We start from the raw sequence: 18,888 nt of genomic DNA, 5'->3' as shown, positions 1-18,888 counted from the left end.
ACCCAGGGCATCCTTGGTGGCACAGGGGTTAAAGACTCGGCACTATCAGCTATCACCAGCCACTGAGGCATGAGTTTGATCCCCCGCCCGGGAGCTGACCCACAAGGCGCAGCAGACCTCTCCTGTCTCCCCACTGCTCCCCTCAGCAGTGTATCTCAGTGGATCTGCCTGTTCTGCTCCCCACTCTGTCTCTGGTGAATCCTCTCACCTCCCCTCAGCACCTCTGGCCTACACCCCAGTTCTTGTATGCATAAATAAAATAAATCTTTAAAGAAAATAATAAAATAAAATAAGCCAACTCTTTTTTTTTTACTGTGGAATTTGGACTTTATTTATTTTAAAGATTTATTTATTTATTTATACAAGAGCTGGGGTACAGGCCAGAGGTGCGGGAGGGCGAGAGGATTCACCAGAGACAGAGCGGGGAGCAGAACAGGCAGACTGACGAAATCCACCGCTGAGGGGAGCAGCGGGGAGACAGGAGAGGTCCGCCGCGGCGTGTGGGTATCTTGCCGGCCGTCCGGGATCGAACCCGCGCTGCAGAGGCTGCGGACAGTTTCACAGCGCTGCGCTCAACCCGCTGCGCCACCGGGGAGGCCCCACAGGCATCTTGAGAACCATTTCTCGACGAGCGCCCCTTCGCGGCTAACAAGCACCTGCGGGAGACGCGGGGCTCGTGCACTGCCCGCCTCGGGCCCGGGACTGTGGGCTGCGCGGCCGGCGCACCCCCCTCCCTGCGGCTGTGCGCTTCCCGCACCCCGCTGGCCCCTCATCCCCACGGTCCCGCCGCACGCGGGGCCCAGAGCCTTATTGTCCTCACTCATTTCAGTTTCTCAGACCGGCCAGCGCGGGGGCCACCGAGGCCGCAGGGGGGCGCTCCAGGAACCCCCTTCCGCTCCAAGACGGCCTGAGGCGCGCGGACACAAACGCTCGCGCTCGGCGGGCAGACCCGGGCGCCCCGCCCCCACCGCACCCGGCGGAACCTGCGGCGCGGAGACCCCAGACCCAGCCCCCGCCCCGGAGAGGCTCCGCCCCCCGCCGCCGCCGCCGCCAATCCTGGGCCTGCCCCGCCCCCTACGCAAGCCCTAGCCCCGCCTCCTCGGGAGGCTTGGCCCCGCCTGCCCGGAGCCCTGGCCCCGCCTCCGCCGCGAGTCCTGGCCCCGCCTCCCAGCGCCGATTGGTCAGGCCGCCAGCTGGGCGTCGCGCTGCGAAGACGCGGAGAAGCGGATCCAGCGCAAGGAATGGACCCGCGGGCCTGCTGCGCATGCGCCCGCCGCCCGGCCGTTCGGGAGGCCGGCTCCCCGCGGGGCGGCGCGCGCGGGCACGGGGCGCGCTCCCGCGCGGGCGGGTGGGGGCGGGGAGCGGCTCCCGGGCTGCGGTGGCCGGAGGGCCCGGGCCGCGAGGTCGACGGCTGCGGCTGCAGCGGCCAGGCCGAGGGCCCGCCGCGGCCCGGTCGCCGGAGAGGGAGGCCCCGCCCCGTCGCCGCCCGGCCGGGCCCGGTGAGGACAGGCCCCGGGGTCGGGGGGGTCCCGTCCCCCGGCGCGACGCGCCCGCCGGCCCCGGGCTCCAGGGCCGCGGGTGGGGGTGCCCGGCCCGCGCGCGGCCGCCGCCTCGTCCTTCAGCCGCGACTCGCGCCCTCGTCCTGCTCGCCCCCCGCGCCCCGCGCCCCCCGCGCCCCCGCGCCCCCGGTGACCTTGCGCTGTGGCCTCGCCCCGCCCCCGCCCGGCGGGCCCGCCCCGCGGCGCCAAACTTTGTTCCCCTCAGTCCCGCCGCCGGCCGCGCGGCCCCGGCCCGGGGGGCGGAGGCTCCCGAAAGACTGTGAGGGGCAGACCCTCGTCACGTGACCCCCCCCCCCCGTCCACTCCGCGGGACCGACCGCGAAGCGCCTGCCCCACCCGCCGGCTCCCCTTCCCTGCGCCTTCCTGGGGAGATGCTGCGCCCCGAAAAGGGCGCGTTTTCATTATTTTGACATCGCGGCCTTTCGAGGCCAAAATCGTTTATTCCCAGGATGTGATGGAAATTTTTGTTTGATTCCATCAGCTTTGCTGCTTCTCGTCCCGGGCGACGCCTCAGACTTGGGGGAGACGATGATTAGGGTGTGCGGTGGGGGTGCTTCTAACCCAGACGGGGGATTTTATTAGAGAGAAATGAGTAAACTTGAGCTGCGGAAGGTGGCCCGGCCTCGCGGTGCAGGGAGAACAGCGGGGAGGCGGGGCGGGGCGGGGCGTGGTGGGGGGCTGCCCTGGCGCCTGGGGGGGGCGGTGAGGACAGCAGAGCAGGCGGGGGCCACCGGGGCTTGGGGCGGAGCTGGGAGCTCAGCCTCCCCCAGTGTCCTCTGTGACCCTGACCGCTGGGGGACGGTCCTTCTCGGGGACCCCTGGCCCTCCGGGGGCCTTCATGATGCTGGCACCCGTGACTGGGGAGCTGCTGTTGCATCAGGCAGGCCAGGGAGCTGCCAACCCCCCTCCACAGGGCCCACAGCAGCGCCAGTGTCCTGGTGCGGGGCTGGAGAGCCGGGGAGGCTGAGCATGTAGGGTGGTAATTCTTAGTCTCTGGGAGCCCCCCTGCCACTCCCAGGAGGGATGTCCGTGGTATGCTCAGAGGCACCGCTGAGGGTCACATATTCACAGGGGTTCACGAGCTGGTCCTGGAACCCCTAATCCTCATCAGTGTGGGGGCAGCAGTTGGAATCTCCCAGGAGCCTTCTCCAAGAGCTCCTCTCCCCGTTTCCACTCTGTAGGACCCTCTGGGGCCTTGACCAGAGCTCCCAGTTCTTGGGCACTGGTTTGTAGGTGAATTCATGGACTGTAGCTCATTCGCCACTTTCCTATCTCACAGGTGCAGGAGGTGATGAGACCCGTCGCAGCTCCCCACCCAGCCAGGACCCAGGTGGTGGCGGCCGGTGGGGGTGCCTCCCGCTCACCTGTATGAAGGTAATTCCCCTGATCTGCTATTGGCTACTGAGCGGGGGGTTGTCTCCAGGCCCTGACTGACGCCAGCTTGGACCAGGGGTGTCCGAGAGGCACCTGTCAGCGCAGACCCGCTGCAGTGTGTTTCAGTAGATCCGCCTGTCTGCTCCCCACCCTGTCTCAGGTGAATCCTCTCACCCCCCTGTACCTCTGGCCTGCACTCCAGTTCTACACATACACAAATAAATAAATCTTTAAAAAGAAAGATACACTTAGGGGCTCCCCTGGTGGCGCAAGGGGTTAAGACGCAAACTATGACGCTATCTATAGCCACTGCAGCACGAGTTCCATCCCGGGCCAGGGAGCTCCCACATGGCGGCAGACCTCTCCTGTCTTGCCTGCTGCTCCCCTCAGCAGTGGATTTCAGTCAATCTGCCTGTTCTGTTCCCTGATCTGTCTGGTGAATCCTCTCACCCCCCGCACCTCTGGCCTGTACTCCGGTTCTTGCATAAATAAATAACTTAAAAAAAAAAAAAAAGAAAGAAAGATACACACTTAAACCCACCTGGAATAAACAAGTCAGAGGGGGAAGTCAGACCCCCTCTGTGCGCCCTGCAGATCCATGTTTTCTGTCGTTCCCAAGCTCCCTGCCCGGAGCACGGGACCACGCAGCTGAGCTTCCACCCAGCGGGATGCGAACACGTGAGAAAGTTCTGACCCAGCTCATTCATCCAGGGACTGCGACCTCTTAGCTGTCACAACCCATATCCAAGAGAGTCTAAGGAAGATTCTGGAAGGCCAGCGACCACGAATATTGAGATGAGTGTGCAAGTGGAAGCAGTCCTGGCTTCTTCCCGTGGAGAGAGCTGCTTGCACACGTCTGTGTTACGTGGAGAGAAAGCGGATTTCCTGGTAGACTAGTGTTTTGCCTCCGTCTGGGCGTCCGCAGAGCTTGGAGCTCAGTGGCAGGGAGAGGCCGGCCCCAGGCTGTTCCAGAGCCACTTAGTTTTCCACGGAAGCCACACTCGTCCCTGCAGGCTCGGGATCTCAGGGAAAGACGTTTTTATCTTGAAGCAAGCTGGTCCCATGTGGCGGGGCTGTGCCTCTGCGTAGGTGCGACCCCGTGGTTGCTTCCAAGAGCTTTGCCGGGGCCTGGCGGGGAGGCGGTGCCACTTTGAAAAGCTGTACTGGCCCTCCTGAGCCAAGGGCCAGCCTGGCCCCCAGATCTGTGTGACTTGCCCCTTGGAGCAAATTCTCCTCCTCTTAAGGTCCCCCAAATGCCCCAAGGTGTCTGAACTCATTAAATTGCTACAGCATCTCTCCGTGGCGGAGCCGTGACTCTCCAGCCACACCAGAGGGACCCGCTGGAGTCACTGGCCCCTGGCTGAGGGGCTGCGCTGCAGCTGAGCTGAGATGGGCATGGGGAGGCCTTCCTGGGGCTCACTCGCACAGACCGCCTCAGGCTGCTGGGGCACCAACCTCCCCAACACCTCGTTCAGTGCTCCTCGAAGTAGAGCCCCCGTCCACAGCCCGGGGCCCCACAGAGCCCCTGCTGAATGTGCACATCCTGACTCTGCTCAGACCCTGGTCAGGGTGAGCCCAGGGGCTGCACTGCAGCCAGCGACCAGCCATTCTTGGGGAGACAGAGTCACACAGGCAGAGGTAGACACAAAGGCCCGGTGGGAAGACCCCTCAGCTCTCCTGCTGGTCCTGGGAATGCACGTCTAGCCGCTCCTTGCCCTGCTGTTGGTCTTTTAGACCTGGGGTGGGCGGAGAGCTGCATGTGGGGGCCGCAGGACCACCCCCCCCCCACACACACACACACCGCTGGATGCTCCAGTCGCGACAAGCAACACGTCACAGATATCACCAGATGGGGGTCACCCAGTCCAGAACCACCAGCTGCAACCCACTGCACCCATGCCTGTAGTCAGAGCCGCAATTTGAAAAGCACCCTTTGAAGTGATTTTGGGGGTACAGGCCCTAAGGCAGACATAGGAGATGAGCACTGACTGCCTTTTCCAGGTCTGACCTGGCCCTGTCTGGGGCCTACGATCAAGCCTGGGCTGGTGCTCTGCAGTGTGGAGTGGGCTGGGGGGCGCTGGGGGATGCTGGGAGCCACCCCAGCCCTGCAGCCAGCCCTTAGCGAGAGGAGATTATTAAAGATCGCAGTTCTTTGGGTTCTGGGAGGCTCCAGCTGGAAAGACTGGAAGTCCCGGAGACTTCAGTGGGGCTTTCATGGCTGGTGGACGTGCTGGGCTCAGGCAGGAGATGGGAGCAGCCCAGTGACCAGCAGTGGCCCTGGGCAGCACAGGCCAGGGGAGGTGCAGGCCTGTGCTGGTGTGCCTGGGCCTCAGTTTCCCCAGGGCAGCTGTGGGCTTGTGCTGGAGCTGGGCTGGTGTCACAGGGGCTGTGTTCCTGCCCGGGCCCAGGTCCACAGCCAGTGAGGGCTTCTCCCTGCCACCCAGGTCCCTGCGTCTCTTATTTTCTCTATTATAATCACTGTGGCCATAAACCTTTTAAAATTATTTTTATACAAGAGCTGGGGTACTGGTCAAAGGCTTGGGAGGGTGAGAGGATTCACCAGAGACAGAGTGGGAAGCAGAACAGGCAGACTGATGAAATACACTGCTGAGGGGAGCAGCGGGCAAGACAGGAGAGGTCTGCCCTGCCATGGGGTATCTCCCAGGCTGGCTGGGAATCGAACCCACGCCGCAGTGGCTGCAGACAGCTTCACAGCGCTGCACTCAAGCTGCTGTGCCACTAGGGAGGCCTGGCCATAAAACTTTGACTCTGACCTAATCTTAGAGTTTTAGAAAGTTTTAAAAAATAACACAGAGGGGCCTCCCTGGTGGCACAAGGGGTTAAGACGCAACCTATGAAGCTGGCTGCAGCCTCTGCTGCACGAGTTCGATCCCTGGCCAGGGAACAACCCACATGGTGCAGCAGACCTCCCCTGTCTCCCCGCTGCTCCCTCAGCAGTGTGTTTCAGTAGATCCACCTGCTCTTCTCCCCACTCTGTCTCTGGTGAATCCTCTCACCCCCCACCCCCATCTTTGGCCTGTACCCCAGCTCTTGTATGCATAAATAAATAAATTTAAAAAAAATAACACAAAGAACCCCACCTACCCCTCACCCGGTGTCCCTGGCCCTCAGTGGCGAGCCTGGCACCGTGCAGTGTTGAAGCCAGGAGAGCGGCGTTGGAGGAGTACTGCTGACCTTGGCCGTTGGCGGGTCCCACTGTCCTCGCCTTGTCCTGTGCAGCACCTCGCAGGATCCCGCCTGCGTCAGCCCCCAGTGCCCTTGGCCTCCTCCAGTTGGGAGCGCTGGTGTCTGGACACACCTGAAGTGCCCTGAGGGGCTGCCCTGTGGCCTGTCTGGTGAGACTGGGCTCACCTCGCGGGCAGGGGCGTCAGAGATGACGGGGTGTCCTCCGCACGCGGCGGGGACGCCATGGCTGACCTCGATCCGCTTCGGCCCGCGCCTCGGGCTCTGGTGTGACCTGGTGTCGCGTCGGGACGAGCCCCTGGGGGGACAGAGGCGGCGGCCGGCTCGGGGCGCGGCTGTCCCGCGGGGAGGGCTCCCGCGCGGCGGGCACAGTGCGGAGACAGAAGGCAGGCGAGGGGAGAGGAAACCACCGTCTTTCTACCTTCAGTGCCCCAGCGCCCCTCCCCGGGTCAGGGTCAAGCCGGCGCCAGGCGGGAAGGGGCGCGGGTCCGCGCGGGGGGAGACGGGACGGGCGGCCCGGGGGTCCCCCGCCCCAGGCGCGTCTGCCGGGCCTGGAAGCCCGTGAGCCTTGCTCGCTGAGCTTGGACCAGACGGTCGCCGCCGACTCAGCCACCGGGCTCTGGCGTCCAGCCCGCGTGTCCCATCAGGGTAAACGTTCCGGGGAGTCCTAGTTTCCCGACTGAGGAACCGCCCAAATCGCTTTCGGAAACGCGGGGTTTTCCCTCGTTTCCCTCGGTGCGCGGGCGGCGCCCCCTGGCGGCTGCGGGGAGTATTGCCGGGGTCAGCCCCGCTTCCCGTCCCAGGCGGGGACTCCCCGCTGTCCAGGGACAGCGAACCCCGAAGGCTGGGTCAGCCCCCACGTGCGCGCCATGCTGCGGCCAGGAGAGGGATGGAGCAGCAGGTTATGGGGGCCGCAGAGCTTCTCTGTTCTTATTTTTTTAATTTTTGCGTAGAACTGGGGTGCTGGCCCCAGGTGCAAGGGTTGAGAAGACTCCCCAGAGACAGAGTGGGGAGCAGAACAGGCGGATCCACGGAGACACACTGCTGAGGGGAGCAGCGGGGGGACAGGAGAGGTCTGCTGCGCCCTGTGGGGAGCTCCCTGGCGGGGGATCAAACTCAGGCCTGAGCGGTAACAGCCTGAGCCTCGGCCCCCGGCCCCCGGGGAGGCTATTTCAGCGGTTTCTCTATGTTCACAATATCATATTGGCGACTTACAAATCTCCGCACATAATCGGCCCCACCTTCCTCCTGTGATGAGGAAGCCAAGCCCAGAAACGAAACCACTGTTGCTCGCGGTGGAAGCGGCTAGGCGGCCCGGCCGGGCGCGGTGCCTGCACAGACCCAGTTCGATGGCTGCCGAGACGAACCCGGAAGGACTTTAAGCAGCTTCACCCAGGAGCGACGTGTCTGCCCATCACGCCCTGGAGCCCACAGCCAGAGCCCAGGGCCCTGGTGACCTGAATCCCAGGCCTTCCACACCCCAGCCCCACCCAGCTGGGGTCGCTGTCCTCAGGGCCTGGCACCTCCTGAGTGGCCATGATCTGGGGTCTGGGCTGAGCCCCACCGAGTTGGAGGTCCAGGCCGCCCCGGGCCAGGCATGCCCACTGCGGGCGCAGAGCCAGTGGTGCGCCAGGGGCCTGTGGCCGGGCAGGGGAGGGCACCTGCATGCTGGCCGAGCAGGCCTGGGCTCCCTGCCGGAGCACCTCATCCCGTGCCCCCAGGGCCAGGGCGCACCCCTGACAGCTTTGCCTCCTCCCTCAGGACGCAGCCTCGGGACCCCAGTTCCTTGCCCGGCAGCAGGAGAGACCCCTCTGCTGGAGTGCGCGGGGCCACCATGCCCCTGCCCGAGCCCAGCGAGCAGGAGGGCGAGCACGTGAAGGCCGGCCAGGAGCCGTCCCCCGAGCCCCCCGAGCCGGGCACAGATGGCATCCCTGCAGCCCCCACAAAGCCCAAGGAGTTCTCCAAACTGGTCCTGCTCATGGCCTCCGGTGAGAGCAGCGATGGGGTGGATGCCCCACCCCAAGGAGTACCCTGCATCGTGTCCCTGGAGATGTCTGGCCCTGATCCCCAGACCAGCACCCCCCGGGTCCCGCCGGCAGAGGAGCAGGGGCGGGCGCTCCAACCAAGCCCCCAGGCCCCTCAGCGGCCCCGTGGCCAGCCAGTCACAGGTGAGTTCTGGGCCTGCGTCCTGGCCCAGCTGCCACGGTGGCGCTGCACGCCGACCTGGGCCCACACGGCCCTCTCTGGCCCTGCCCAGTGGCCCTGCCCCGAGCTGGGCTGTTGTCTCTCCAGTAAGGACCGAGCCAGGCCACGTGGCCCGCGACAGCTCAGCCCTGTGTCCCCGCGTTTTCCACGTCTTCCCGGCCCCAGCCTTGCTCATGTCTGCTAACCCAGCCCTGCACCCAGCAGCCCCTGCGCCCCTGGAGTTCCTGAGGACGCCGTTCGGGGGCCGCCTCCTGGTGCTGCAATCCTTCCTGTACAAGCAGGAGAAGGCCGTGGGGGACAAGGTGTACTGGAAGTGCCGCCAGCACCACGAGCTGGGCTGCCGCGGCCGGGCCATCACCCGTGGGCCCAGGGCCACGGAAATGCGCGGCCACTGCCACCCACCCGACGAGGAGGGGCTGGAGGCACGGCGCCAGAAGCAGAAGCTGCCCGGCCCAGCCCTGCCAGATGGCTCGGGGGGCCCTGAGGACCCTGGAGGTCCAGTGCAGGAGCCGATGGAGGGGGCGAGCCCGTGGCTGTGTCCCCAGGAGCCAGAGCCCGCCCCTGCAGGGCTGCCGGACAAGCGGGCCCCCGAGCAGGAGGGGTTCCGAGCCCTTTCGCTGCTGAGCCTGCCCCCCAAGAAACGCCCGACCTTGGGGTTCGGTGAGTGCCCCACCCTGCTCCTCCTGGGGGCCCTTTTCTGTGCCTGAACAGAAGTATGAGCACCCACACTGGAAACCAAAACAACTTTACAAAGTATGAACGTGTCCCCAGAGCGCTCAGCCCGCGAGTCGGACGCCCAGAGCGCTCAGCAGGCCGTGTCCAGAGACCCGGGGCCCCAGGGCCTTCTGGGATCTTGCTGGATAGCCGGGTCTGGTGTGGGGCCTGGGGTAGTGCTGTGGCCGTCCGAGCGGGGAAGCTGGCCTGTGAGGGCTCCAAGGGCCTTGGGCTCTGGGCCAGGGTCAAGGTGTGGACCCACCTGTGCAACCCGGCAGCTGCGTGGGGGGAGGGCTGGGTCTCCCCTGGTTTCATTTCCAGTAATTGGCCTTGGTCATGAAGGCCAGTGCCTCCTGGCCCAGAAAGAAGGGAAGGGCTGAGCGGGCTGGTGCTCGGGTGCCCGGGCAGGGTGGCCGCAGAGGGAGGTGTTTGCCCACTGTGGTTTCGGCACCATTCGGGTCCCCGGGCATGTGTGGGTGGCGTTCAGAAGTGAAGTAAACTGGAACAGCAAGCCCAGAGTCAGGACGGGAGTGACTGGAGGCTGTGAAGGCGGAGCCTGCGCGGCCTTGGAGGAGGCAGGGGGGGACCTGGGAGGTGGACTTGAACCGGTGAGCCTCAGCCGCCCCACACTCTGGCAAAGGAAGCGCAGCTCCGCCTGGGGCACCGAGTGGGGTTGGGCGGCCCAGCGCGCAGGCCGGGCAGGGTGGAGGGAGGGGCAGCCCCTGAAGCCGGGCCCTCCAGCAGGGCCGCCGCCCCTGGAGTTCCTGCGCACCTGCTACGGCGGCCGCTTCCTGGTGCACCAGTCCTTCCTGTACAAGCGCGAGAAGGCGGTGGGCGACAAGGTGTACTGGACCTGCCGCGACCACGCGCTGCACGGCTGCCGCAGCCGGGCCATCACGCAGGGCCCGCGCGTGACCGTGATGCGCGGCCACTGCCACCCGCCCGACGTGGAGGGCCTGGCGGCGCGCCGGCAGCAGGAGAAGGCCCTGGGCAGGCCGCGGGCCGGGCCGGACGGCGCCGGTGGCCGAGCGGACAGGACGCCCCCCGGCGCGGGCAGCCCGCTGGGCCGCGGGGGGCCCGGCCCGCCGACTCCCTGCAGGCCGCGGCCCCGGAGGCGCGCCAAGGCCGAAGACCGGCCCCCAGCTCTGCAGGGGCCGCCCGCCGAGGACCAGGACGAGGACCTGGGTGAGGCCCCCGCGCCCGCCGACTCGGGCCTGACCCTTCGAGTTCTGCCTCCCGAGGTCCCAGACGCAGGACTGGGGTCGGCAGCCCCGCGCCCCGCCCACTCCTCGAGGCCACGCCTCCTGCGGGCCCTCGTCCTATAGGCTCCTCCATCGGCCCCGCCCCCAGAAGCCCCGCCTCCTTCATGCCCCGCCCCACACCGGCTGCAGGTCCTGGCCCCGCCTCCCGCAGGCCCCGCCTCCCGCAGGTCCCGCCTCCCGCAGGCCCCTCCCCACAGGCCCCGCCTCCCCAAAGCCCCCCGCAGGCCCCTGACCCTCCTCCCTGCGCCCCAGGGGGCCCCGAGTTCCTGCGGACCCCGCTGGGGGGCAGCTTCCTGGTGCACGAGTCCTTCCTGTACCGGCGCGAGAAGGCGGCGCGCGACAAGGTGTACTGGACCTGCCGCGACCAGGCGCGCATGGGCTGCCGCAGCCGGGCCATCACGCAGGGCCCGCGCGTGACCGTGATGCGCGGCCACTGCCACCCGCCCGACCTGGGGGGCCTGGCGGCGCTGCGGCAGCGCGAGCAGCGTCCCGGGGCGGCTCCGCGCGGAGGCCCAGGTAGGCGGGCGGGGCGCGGCCGGGGCCTCCGGGGCGCCCCCACGCGGGGACACTCTGGGGGGTGGCAGCCGCCGCGCCCCTTCCCCGCCCCTCCGGCCCCGCCTTCCCCAGTGGAGCCGCATCGCGGCGGGAACTCGGGGCGGCGCCGTCCACGGGTCCAGCAGCCGCGGGGCGGCGGGGCCGGGCCTTCCCGTGGGCGCGGGCAGCGCGGTCTGGGGGCGCCGAGATCTGGGGGCGGCCGAGATCTGGGGGCGCCGAGATCTGGGGGCCGCCTGTCCCCGCGTCCGCGCTCTGCCCGCGGGGTCCGGCGGCGGCTCCGGCCCCGCCCGCAGACGCCCCGCGCCCCCCCCCCCCGCCGGCGCGGTCCCGGCTCCCCGGCCCTGAGGCCCCCTTTGGCCCCGGTGTTCGCCCCGCGCGAGGTCTCTGGTTTTATTCTCTTTAGACGCTTGTACCCCGATTCCGCCCGGCTCACCAGACACCCCAAACCTGAGGGGCTTCTGAGGACGCGGCCGCGTGGCTTCCCGGAGCGCGGGCCGCGGGGGCCGGGCCTCTCGCCGCCCCGGCCGTCGGGACCTGCGCGGGCAGGGCCGGGCGCTCGCGGCTCCGCACACCTGCCTGGGCCGCGGCCCGCGCTTCTGGCTTTGGGGTGTGCCCGCAGGGCGCCCCATGTCCACACCCTCGGCTCCCCCGCCCTGCCTTGCCCCTGTCTCGTCTTGTGAGCGGCCGTGCTCGCTCCTTCCGTGCTTCCCAGGACAGGGGGCGTGCTGCTGCGCTCAGCCCTTGGGGTCCTGTTCGCCCCAAGTGTGCTCCATGCCCCCCTGCACTCAGCTCTCCTGTGGCTCCCGAGCTGCCTGTGCCCCAAGGGGCCCCACTTTCTTTCCCCACCAGCTGGGCCCAGGGACCCGGGCACACCCTGCAGGCTTAGGCGTGGGCCAAGATGGGGGACCCTGCCTTCCGGGGCCCTGAGCCGGGGAACATAGCTCTGCCTTCTGGGCCTCCCGCCCTGCCAGGCTGGGGGCTGTGTGGGGCCCCCGGAGGAGGCGGCAAGGGCGATGACGGGGCGCCTGCTCTGAGCACAGGCCCCCACTGCTCCCGGTCCGGCTCCGCTCTCCCGCCTGTGATGTCTCCCCAGGAGGCCCCGAGTTCCTGCGGACCCCGCTGGGGGGCAGCTTCCTGGTGCACGAGTCCTTCCTGTACCGGCGCGAGAAGGCGGCGGGGGACAAGGTGTACTGGACCTGCCGGGACCAGGCGCGCATGGGCTGCCGCAGCCGGGCCATCACGCAGGGCCAGCGGGTGGCCGTGATGCGCAGGCACTGCCACCCGCCCGACCTGGGGGGCCTGGAGGCGCTGCGGCAGCGCGAGCAGCTCCCCGGCTCTGCCCAGAGGGAGGACGCAGGTGAGGCAGCCCGGGGCCGCGTCTCCCTGCTGGCTGCCGGACATCCTGCCCGGCCCGTCCTCCTCCGAGGCTCCCAGTCCCCGGGCCTAGTCAGGTGGCCTCAGCCGGAGGGACCCGCTCGGCCCTAAGAAGGGGTGGCCGGTGCGCCTGAGTGTGGGGCCTTCATCCTCCCCTCGGATCACTCTCGCTTCCGCTTTCCTCTCTTCCCCACCCCGTTCAGTTCTCCCTGGTACCCCAAACCCTGGCAAGGCAGGTCCTTTCAGGTCAGGTTAGTAAGAGTCTCAAGAGTCCCCCCGGCGTCTGGCCGGCACCCACGGGTCACCTTCCCCTCAGGGACCCCACAGCCCCTGGAGTTCCTCAGGACTTCCCTCGGGGGCCGCTTCCTGGTGCACGAGTCCTTCCTGTACAGGAAGGAGAAGGCGGCGGGGGACAAGGTGTACTGGATGTGCCGGGACCAGGCGCGCATGGGCTGCCGCAGCCGGGCCATCACGCAGGGCCAGCGGGTGACCGTGATGCGGGGCCACTGCCACCCGCCCGACCTGGGGGGCCTGGAGGCGCTGCGGCAGCGCGAGCAGCTCCCCAGCGCGGCCCAGCAGGAGGACCCAGGTACAAGCGGTGGGGGTGAGCGGTGGGGCGGAGGCCGTGGGATCTGACCCCTGGCAGGCCAGAGAGCACCTGGGCCAGGCCCGCTGAGCCGCGCACTGCCCTTCCTGCCCTTGCCAAGCCTTACCACCTGCCTGCGCGCCCCTCCCGCCTGCCTCCTGCTGGCATGCCCGCACGCCCTCTTCTGCCCGAGGGCGCACCCGGGCAGCCCCCTGCCGCTCCTCCCCTCCGGCCTTCTCTCCGTTATTCTGAGGGGTCTGAACTCCTCCGGCTCCCAGCCTGTTGATACGCAGATGAGGATACGCAACTGCCACAGACCACGCTCCGCGTCTGGGGGGGGGAGTGTGCATGCGTGTGCACGCGTGTGCATGCGCGTGCATGCAAGCACATAAAATTTTGCCAGTTATGAATTTTATTGAACTGAAAATGGGTTCCCTTCGTGTAGCTCGAACACAAACCAGCGTTCAGACAGCGCATGCGTCTCATATTACTTCCTGGAAATGTTCAAACAAAGCCTGATTTCTGCTTCGACTCAGAGAGGAGAGGTCCAGGAATACAGGCACCCTCGGCTGTGGCCCTTTTGATGACAAGGGCTGATGACTGACTTAGGATTTCAAATCACCTGTTTTACCAGGCACAGGGAGTTTGGGGGCTGCAAACCTAGGGACCCCTCAAACCAGAGTCAGCGGCCTGGTTGTCTGCCCCAGGGCCTCAAGGCCGTCACAAGGCTGAGCCTTTGGCTGTAGCAGCTTCTACAAGGAGAGACTGATTAATCCATGTTTTCAATTTTGTTTCTTCAGAAAAGACAAAACTTCTGCCTGAAGGTCAACTGTGCCACGAGACTTGCTCTCCCGAAAGCCAGACCTGCGGGTAATTATGTTCATTATCTAATGTGGCATCAGAAATTACCCCAAAACTTAGCTTAAAACAAATATTTACCATCTGTCACGTTCCTGTGGGTCCAGAATGGAGGGGCAGCTGGGTGGTTGTGGCCCAGCCCCTCGAGGTCAGAAGGAGACAGCAGCTGGTCCTGCCCTGAGAGCCAGAGAGGGCCAGGGCCACTTCAAGGCGGCTCCTCCTGGTGTGGACAGGGGCCTGGGGGACCAATCTGTGGGCTGCTGGAGCCACCTCCAGCGTGACCACGCTCTTCCCCCAAACAAGCAGGGTAAGAGGAGGCAGGGCCAGGGCTGCCAACTGCGCAGGGATTCACCTTCTTCTCAAGCACACGTGGAACAGTCTCTGGATGAGGCCACATTTAAAACAAGACTCCACAAATTTAAAAGAACTGAAACTATACCGAGCATTTTTTTTTAAGATTTATTTATTTATTTGTACAAGCACTGGGTACAGTCAGAAGCACGGGAGGGTGAGAGAATTCACCAGAGCCAGAGCGGGGAGCAGAGCAGGCAGAAGGACCGAAGACACTGCTGAGGGGAGCCGCGGGCGGCAGGGGAGGTCTGCGCGCCATGCGGGACCCTTGCCTGGCAGCCGGGGATTAAACCAGCACTGCAGAGGCTGAGGACAGCTTCGCAGCCCAGCGCTCAACCGCTGCGCTACCAGGGGAGGCCCTATACCGAGCATTTTTTAAAGATTTATTTATGCATACAAGAACTGGGGTTCAGGCCAGAGGTGTGGGGGGTGAGAGGATTCACCAGAGACAGCCTGGGGAGCAGAACAGTTGGATCCACTGAAATCCACTGCTGAGGGGAGCAAGCGGGGAGACAAGAGAGGTCTGCTGCGCCCTGTGGGTCAGCTTCTTGGCCGGGATCGAACTCGTGCTGCAGAGGCTGCGGACAGCTTCACAGCACTGAGACTAACCCCTGCGCCCCCAAGGAGGCCCTGTGCTGAGCATGTTTAACTGACCTCAGTGGCATGAACTTAGAATCAGAAGCAGAAATAAATTCGGGATAGTCACAAATATATGAAAATTAATAGCCTGTGACTCAAAGAATACATCGCAAGGGAAGTCAGAAAATACTTTTGACATGAGCAACCCCGAAGCACAACGCAGCAGGGGTGCGGCGGGGAGGGGCGCGCAGCCACCAGCGTCCACGTCGAGAAGCAGAACTGTCAAGTCAGCAAGTGTGAGACACGGGAGAGAAGAGCAGAGCGCGCCCCGAGCGGCCAGGGGGAGGGCGGCCGAGGGGGAACGCGTGGCAGAGAACAGAAAAACAATAGAGAAAACTGACAAAACCGAAACTGAACCCGTGACGAGATCCGCAGGTGACAGCCCCTGGCTGAGCTGCCTCCCCCGAAGCTTTGACGACAGAGACGGCTGAGCTCATCAGGCGTGAAAGGGGGGCCGGTGGGAAAACCAAGCACCACCACGGTGTGTGCGGGCGCAGCTCCTGCGAGCGTCCCGGCCAGCCCGAGGGCCCGAGACCATTCAAGAAGCACAGAACTCGGAGCGGGCCTGCAACAAGAGCCGGATCAGTGATTCTACCGCGTCCAACAGAGAAAGCCCAGCTCCCGGCGACCTTGTCGCTGAAATCTGCAGCCACTTAGAGAAAATCAGCAACAGTCCTTGACAAACTCTTCCAAACAGAACAGCAGGGAACGTTCCCGATTCATTCTCTAAGCCAGCTTATAGGGCCTGGTGCCAAAACCAAGCAAACAGGTCACAAGAGGGGCCTCCCTGGTGGCGCAGGGGCTAATTCTCAGCACTGTGAAGCTGTCTGCAGCTACTGCTGCACGAGTTCGATCCCCGGCCAGGGAGCTAGCCACAGGCGCAGCAGACCCCTCCTGTCTCCCGCTGCTCCCCTCAGCAGTGGATTTCAGTGGATCCACCTGTTCTGCTCCCCACTCTATCTCCAGGGAGTCCTCTCACCACCACCCCCGCACCTCTGGCCTGCACCCCAGTTCTTATATTCATAAGTAAATAAATCTTTAAGAACAAAAAGGGAAAATGGCAAGCAGATGGGAACCACCATCCGGTGGGAACACACCTGAGGCATCCTCAGTAGGCCCCAGCGAGCTGGACCCTGCGCGTCAGATCAGGAGCCGCGCCTGCCCACGGGACTCAGCCAGGAGGCCTGGTCGCTTCAACTAAGCAAATCACTTAGCAGAGCGTCTGGCGGGCATGTGCAGGGCCTCGGGGACTGGCTTTGCTCCCCCAGGGCATCCTGCAGCGCCGGTGCTGCCACGCGCCGTCCCAGAGGATGGCGGCTGCCGCGCCGACAGCACAGGGAACCATCCTTCTCGTCGGATCTGATGTCAGTGACAGCGGCCAGGCGCCCTGGACCTCCACGGCCACCCCCTCGGCCCAGGCAGGCCTCCCGTGGACACAGGCCGCACACGTGGCCCTAACTCCCTGCTGGAGAGTCTCGCTCGCTCTGAGTGACCCGGGGGCCCGGGAGGGGTGGTGCCTGGCCTCCTCTGGCACCTCGCGCCCCACATGCCTTTTCTCTGGCTCATTTTGCATCGTCTCTCTTCTGCGATGACTCAGCCGTGAGCAGGACTGTGCACAGAGTTCCCTGCGTCCTTCTAGCGAAATCACCAAACCGGAGGTGACCTGGGGGTGGCAGGGCCCCTGCTGATGGAAGCGAGTGAGCATCGAGTACACCGAAGCAGCTCACGGGATCCAGCCTCCTCCGCGACAGAAGCCCGAGACAAGGCCGGAATCAGAGGGGTTCTCAGCCCCCCGGCCGGCAGCCCCAGAGTCCCTCCACCCAAGCCACCACGGGAAAGGCTGAGCTTCCCTGCGGGCCAGAAGGAAGCCAGGACGCCCCCTCTCAGCCCTGGGGGCCTCAGGACGATGAGGGAGAGCTGCTAACAGTGGCATCAGAATGAATGAAGCTTTCGAGAATGAATGTGCTTGACCAACGCAGCGCAGCAAGACTGAGGCGGGGGCGCAGGGCCCAGGGCCTTCCAGGGCGGGAGCGAGGCTTCGTGGGGTGCTGGGGCTGCCCCCTGCGGCAAGCTAGTGTAGGGAGCCGGGACTCCCCCGACTGTAAGTCGTGAGCCATGTCATGTTTTAAAGGGGCTGATGGGGGGCGTGTGGGCGCGGGATTGCGCCTGGGGCGGTGCTGCCGGTCCCTGCCGCAGCTGCCTTGTTACAGCGCGCGCGTTTCTTCCCCCTCAGGATGGTCAAAGAGGTGAAGCCGGAGAGCGAGGGCCCATGAGACTCTTCTTGGCCTGTCGGAGGGGACCCCTGTGCTGCCACGGACGCCCCTCGTCCACCAGGCCCCCGGCGCTTCCACCGTTAGTTTCTTGTCACAGACTTTCTTCCACTCTGTCCGCGCCTCACAGGCCCGCTGGGCGCTCTCGGGAGGAAGGCGAGGATGGCGTCTTCGCGGGCTGGCGGCCAGGCTGTGGGGAAGCCTCCTGCTCGGAATGATCTGGAGAGGCGCCTCTGACAACACCCTCCCCCGCCCCGCGCTCCCTGGCCGCAAACAACCCGGTTTCTAGAGCACGTGACTGCCCAGGACTGCCCAGCTGAGCTGCCCACACATCTCCCCAGGGGCCTCTGACAGGAGCCAGGTGGGCCTTGGCTCAGCACCTGCTGCTGGGCGCTGCGGCCCCCGGGGTCTCGGGCAGGAAGCGGAGGCTCCCTGCTCCGGCTCTCTCTCCTTTGCTGACTTAAAACCGAGCCTCAGGCCTGGCAGGCGCCAGGCCTGGCAGCAGGGGCCATCCGGCTTGTCCGCAGTGGCTGGTGTGGGCAGACCCTCCCTGCCGAGCCCAGCGTGTCCGGTTTGTCTGAAGCAGGAAGAGGCCGAGGGCCTGACGGCCACAGGGGCACAGCCCTCGGGCAGAGCCGGCCTGGCAGGTCTGGAAGGGGTGGCTTGGGCCTGCCGGCCTGTCCCAGGTCGGGCCCCCCAGGACCTCGGGCGCGTGGCTGTGGCTCTCTCCTGCAAGGTGGCCACAGCGCCTGTCACCAGCTACGGGACAGTGCCGCTGGGGTGCCCCGTATCCCCTGCTTACGCATTTCCCCAATAAACCCTATTTTACTTAGATCTCCTGGGCAGAGCTGCTGTGTGTCCACAGCCCCTTGGCAGAAACAGCGGCCAGAACGGGGTCACCAGCATCTCAGTGCACCTGATTGGTGCTGGGGTTCAGCAGTGCCCCCAGACAAGACCCGATGCCTGGGGCAGGGCCAGTCACCTGGCTCAGCGGCCAGCTGGACCCAGGGCAGTGAGGGCCTCCGAGGGGTTGATGAGGGCAGCAGGGCCTGCTGGCCCGATCTCACGCGGCTCAGAGGGAGCGGCCTCCCCGCCCCACCCCGCCGAGCACTCCGGGGTGTGCGCCTGTAAGCAGGGTGAGCTTGGAAAGGACCCCCCGAAGGGCAACGCTGGCCCCTAAGGTCCTGGCAGCTGCCCCACCACTAGCTCAGCCCCCTGGCCCCCTGCCCCCCGCGGGACCCCCAGCGGCCTGCCTGGGTGCGGATGCAGCTGGCAGATGCCAAAGGGGGTCCGCGCCGACGCCCCTCAGCAGGGACCCTGGACACAGGGCGTTTCCAGCCTCCACCCCCACGCCTGCGCTGGCCCTGTGGGCGGAGCCAGGCCCTGTGGGCGGAGCCAGGCCCTGTGGGCGGGGCCAGGTGCTGTGGGCGGGGCCAGGCCCTGTGGGCGGGGCCACAAACACGCCCCGGGGAGGAGGCCCGACCCAGGCAGGGCCACAAGGGTGGGGCGGGGGCGGACCCCTGGGGGCATGGAGGGTCCTGGTTGCGAGACGCGCTGGAGCCGTCGCGCAGCCTGTGTTGTGCCCGTCAGACTGAGCGGGCGCAGGAGGCAGCGGTGCCCGGTCCGGCCTCTCCCTGGGGTGTCCTCCCTGAGGGGGACACTTCGGCCGCGGCGAGGGCGGGAGCTGGGCCGCCGTGGGGCGGAGGGTGGGAAAGCCCAAGAGATAACGGGGGCGTGGGGAGCTGAACCATGCCCCCAAGTCACGCGCCGAGGTCCTAACCCCCAAAGCGACTGTTGGAAAGTGCACAGATGTGGTGAGTTGACATGATGCCAGATTGGGGGTGCGGGCTCCCCTCCCCGCTGCGGGCGGGCCTAAGGCCGAGCAGGGCCGGGCCCAGGGCGCCAGCGGTCAGGCCACAGCCGCAGGGCGGGGGCCT

At 66.1% G+C, this 18,888-nt stretch overlaps 1 protein-coding gene across 2 annotated transcripts; it reads left to right on the top strand.

The window, feature by feature from the left end:
* Positions 1 to 1,469: 1,469 nt before the first annotated feature.
* Positions 1,470 to 17,899, top strand: FLYWCH1 (FLYWCH-type zinc finger 1). Of its 2 annotated transcripts, none has more exons than XM_037507751.2 (10): positions 1,470 to 1,499; positions 2,839 to 2,933; positions 7,899 to 8,305; positions 8,544 to 9,002; positions 9,798 to 10,241; positions 10,571 to 10,834; positions 11,967 to 12,230; positions 12,564 to 12,836; positions 13,634 to 13,703; positions 16,915 to 17,899. In XM_037507751.2, the coding sequence occupies exons 3-10, from the start codon at positions 7,972 to 7,974 to the stop codon at positions 16,952 to 16,954; spliced, it is 2,148 nt and encodes a 715-aa protein (XP_037363648.1). In that variant the 5' UTR covers positions 1,470 to 1,499; positions 2,839 to 2,933; positions 7,899 to 7,971; the 3' UTR covers positions 16,955 to 17,899. The 2 variants fall into 2 exon arrangements, with proteins under 2 accessions (XP_037363648.1, XP_054549846.1); XM_054693871.1 differs by lacking the exon at positions 1,470 to 1,499 and adding an exon at positions 1,888 to 2,096.
* Positions 17,900 to 18,888: the final 989 nt, after the last annotated feature.

Source organism: Talpa occidentalis, unplaced genomic scaffold (genome assembly GCF_014898055.3).
Source record: "Talpa occidentalis isolate TD23 unplaced genomic scaffold, MPIMG_talOcc4v2.1 talOcc4.12, whole genome shotgun sequence".
Classification (NCBI taxonomy): Eukaryota; Metazoa; Chordata; class Mammalia; order Eulipotyphla; family Talpidae; genus Talpa; species Talpa occidentalis.
Note: the sequence above shows the minus strand (reverse complement) of the source record. Positions and strands in the feature narration are given on the sequence as shown.

What these genes read in the sequence shown, in the direction of transcription:
- FLYWCH1 (XM_037507751.2), top strand. Translation starts at nt 7,972, where the DNA reads ATGCCCCTGCCCGAGCCCAGCGAGCAGGAGGGCGAGCACGTGAAGGCC. An exon ending in TGCCCAGAGGGAGGACGCAG is followed by an intron (nt 12,231 to 12,563) that starts GTGAGGCAGCCC and finishes CCTTCCCCTCAG; the next exon opens with GGACCCCACAGCCCCTGGAG. An exon ending in GGCCCAGCAGGAGGACCCAG is followed by an intron (nt 12,837 to 13,633) that starts GTACAAGCGGTG and finishes TTGTTTCTTCAG; the next exon opens with AAAAGACAAAACTTCTGCCT.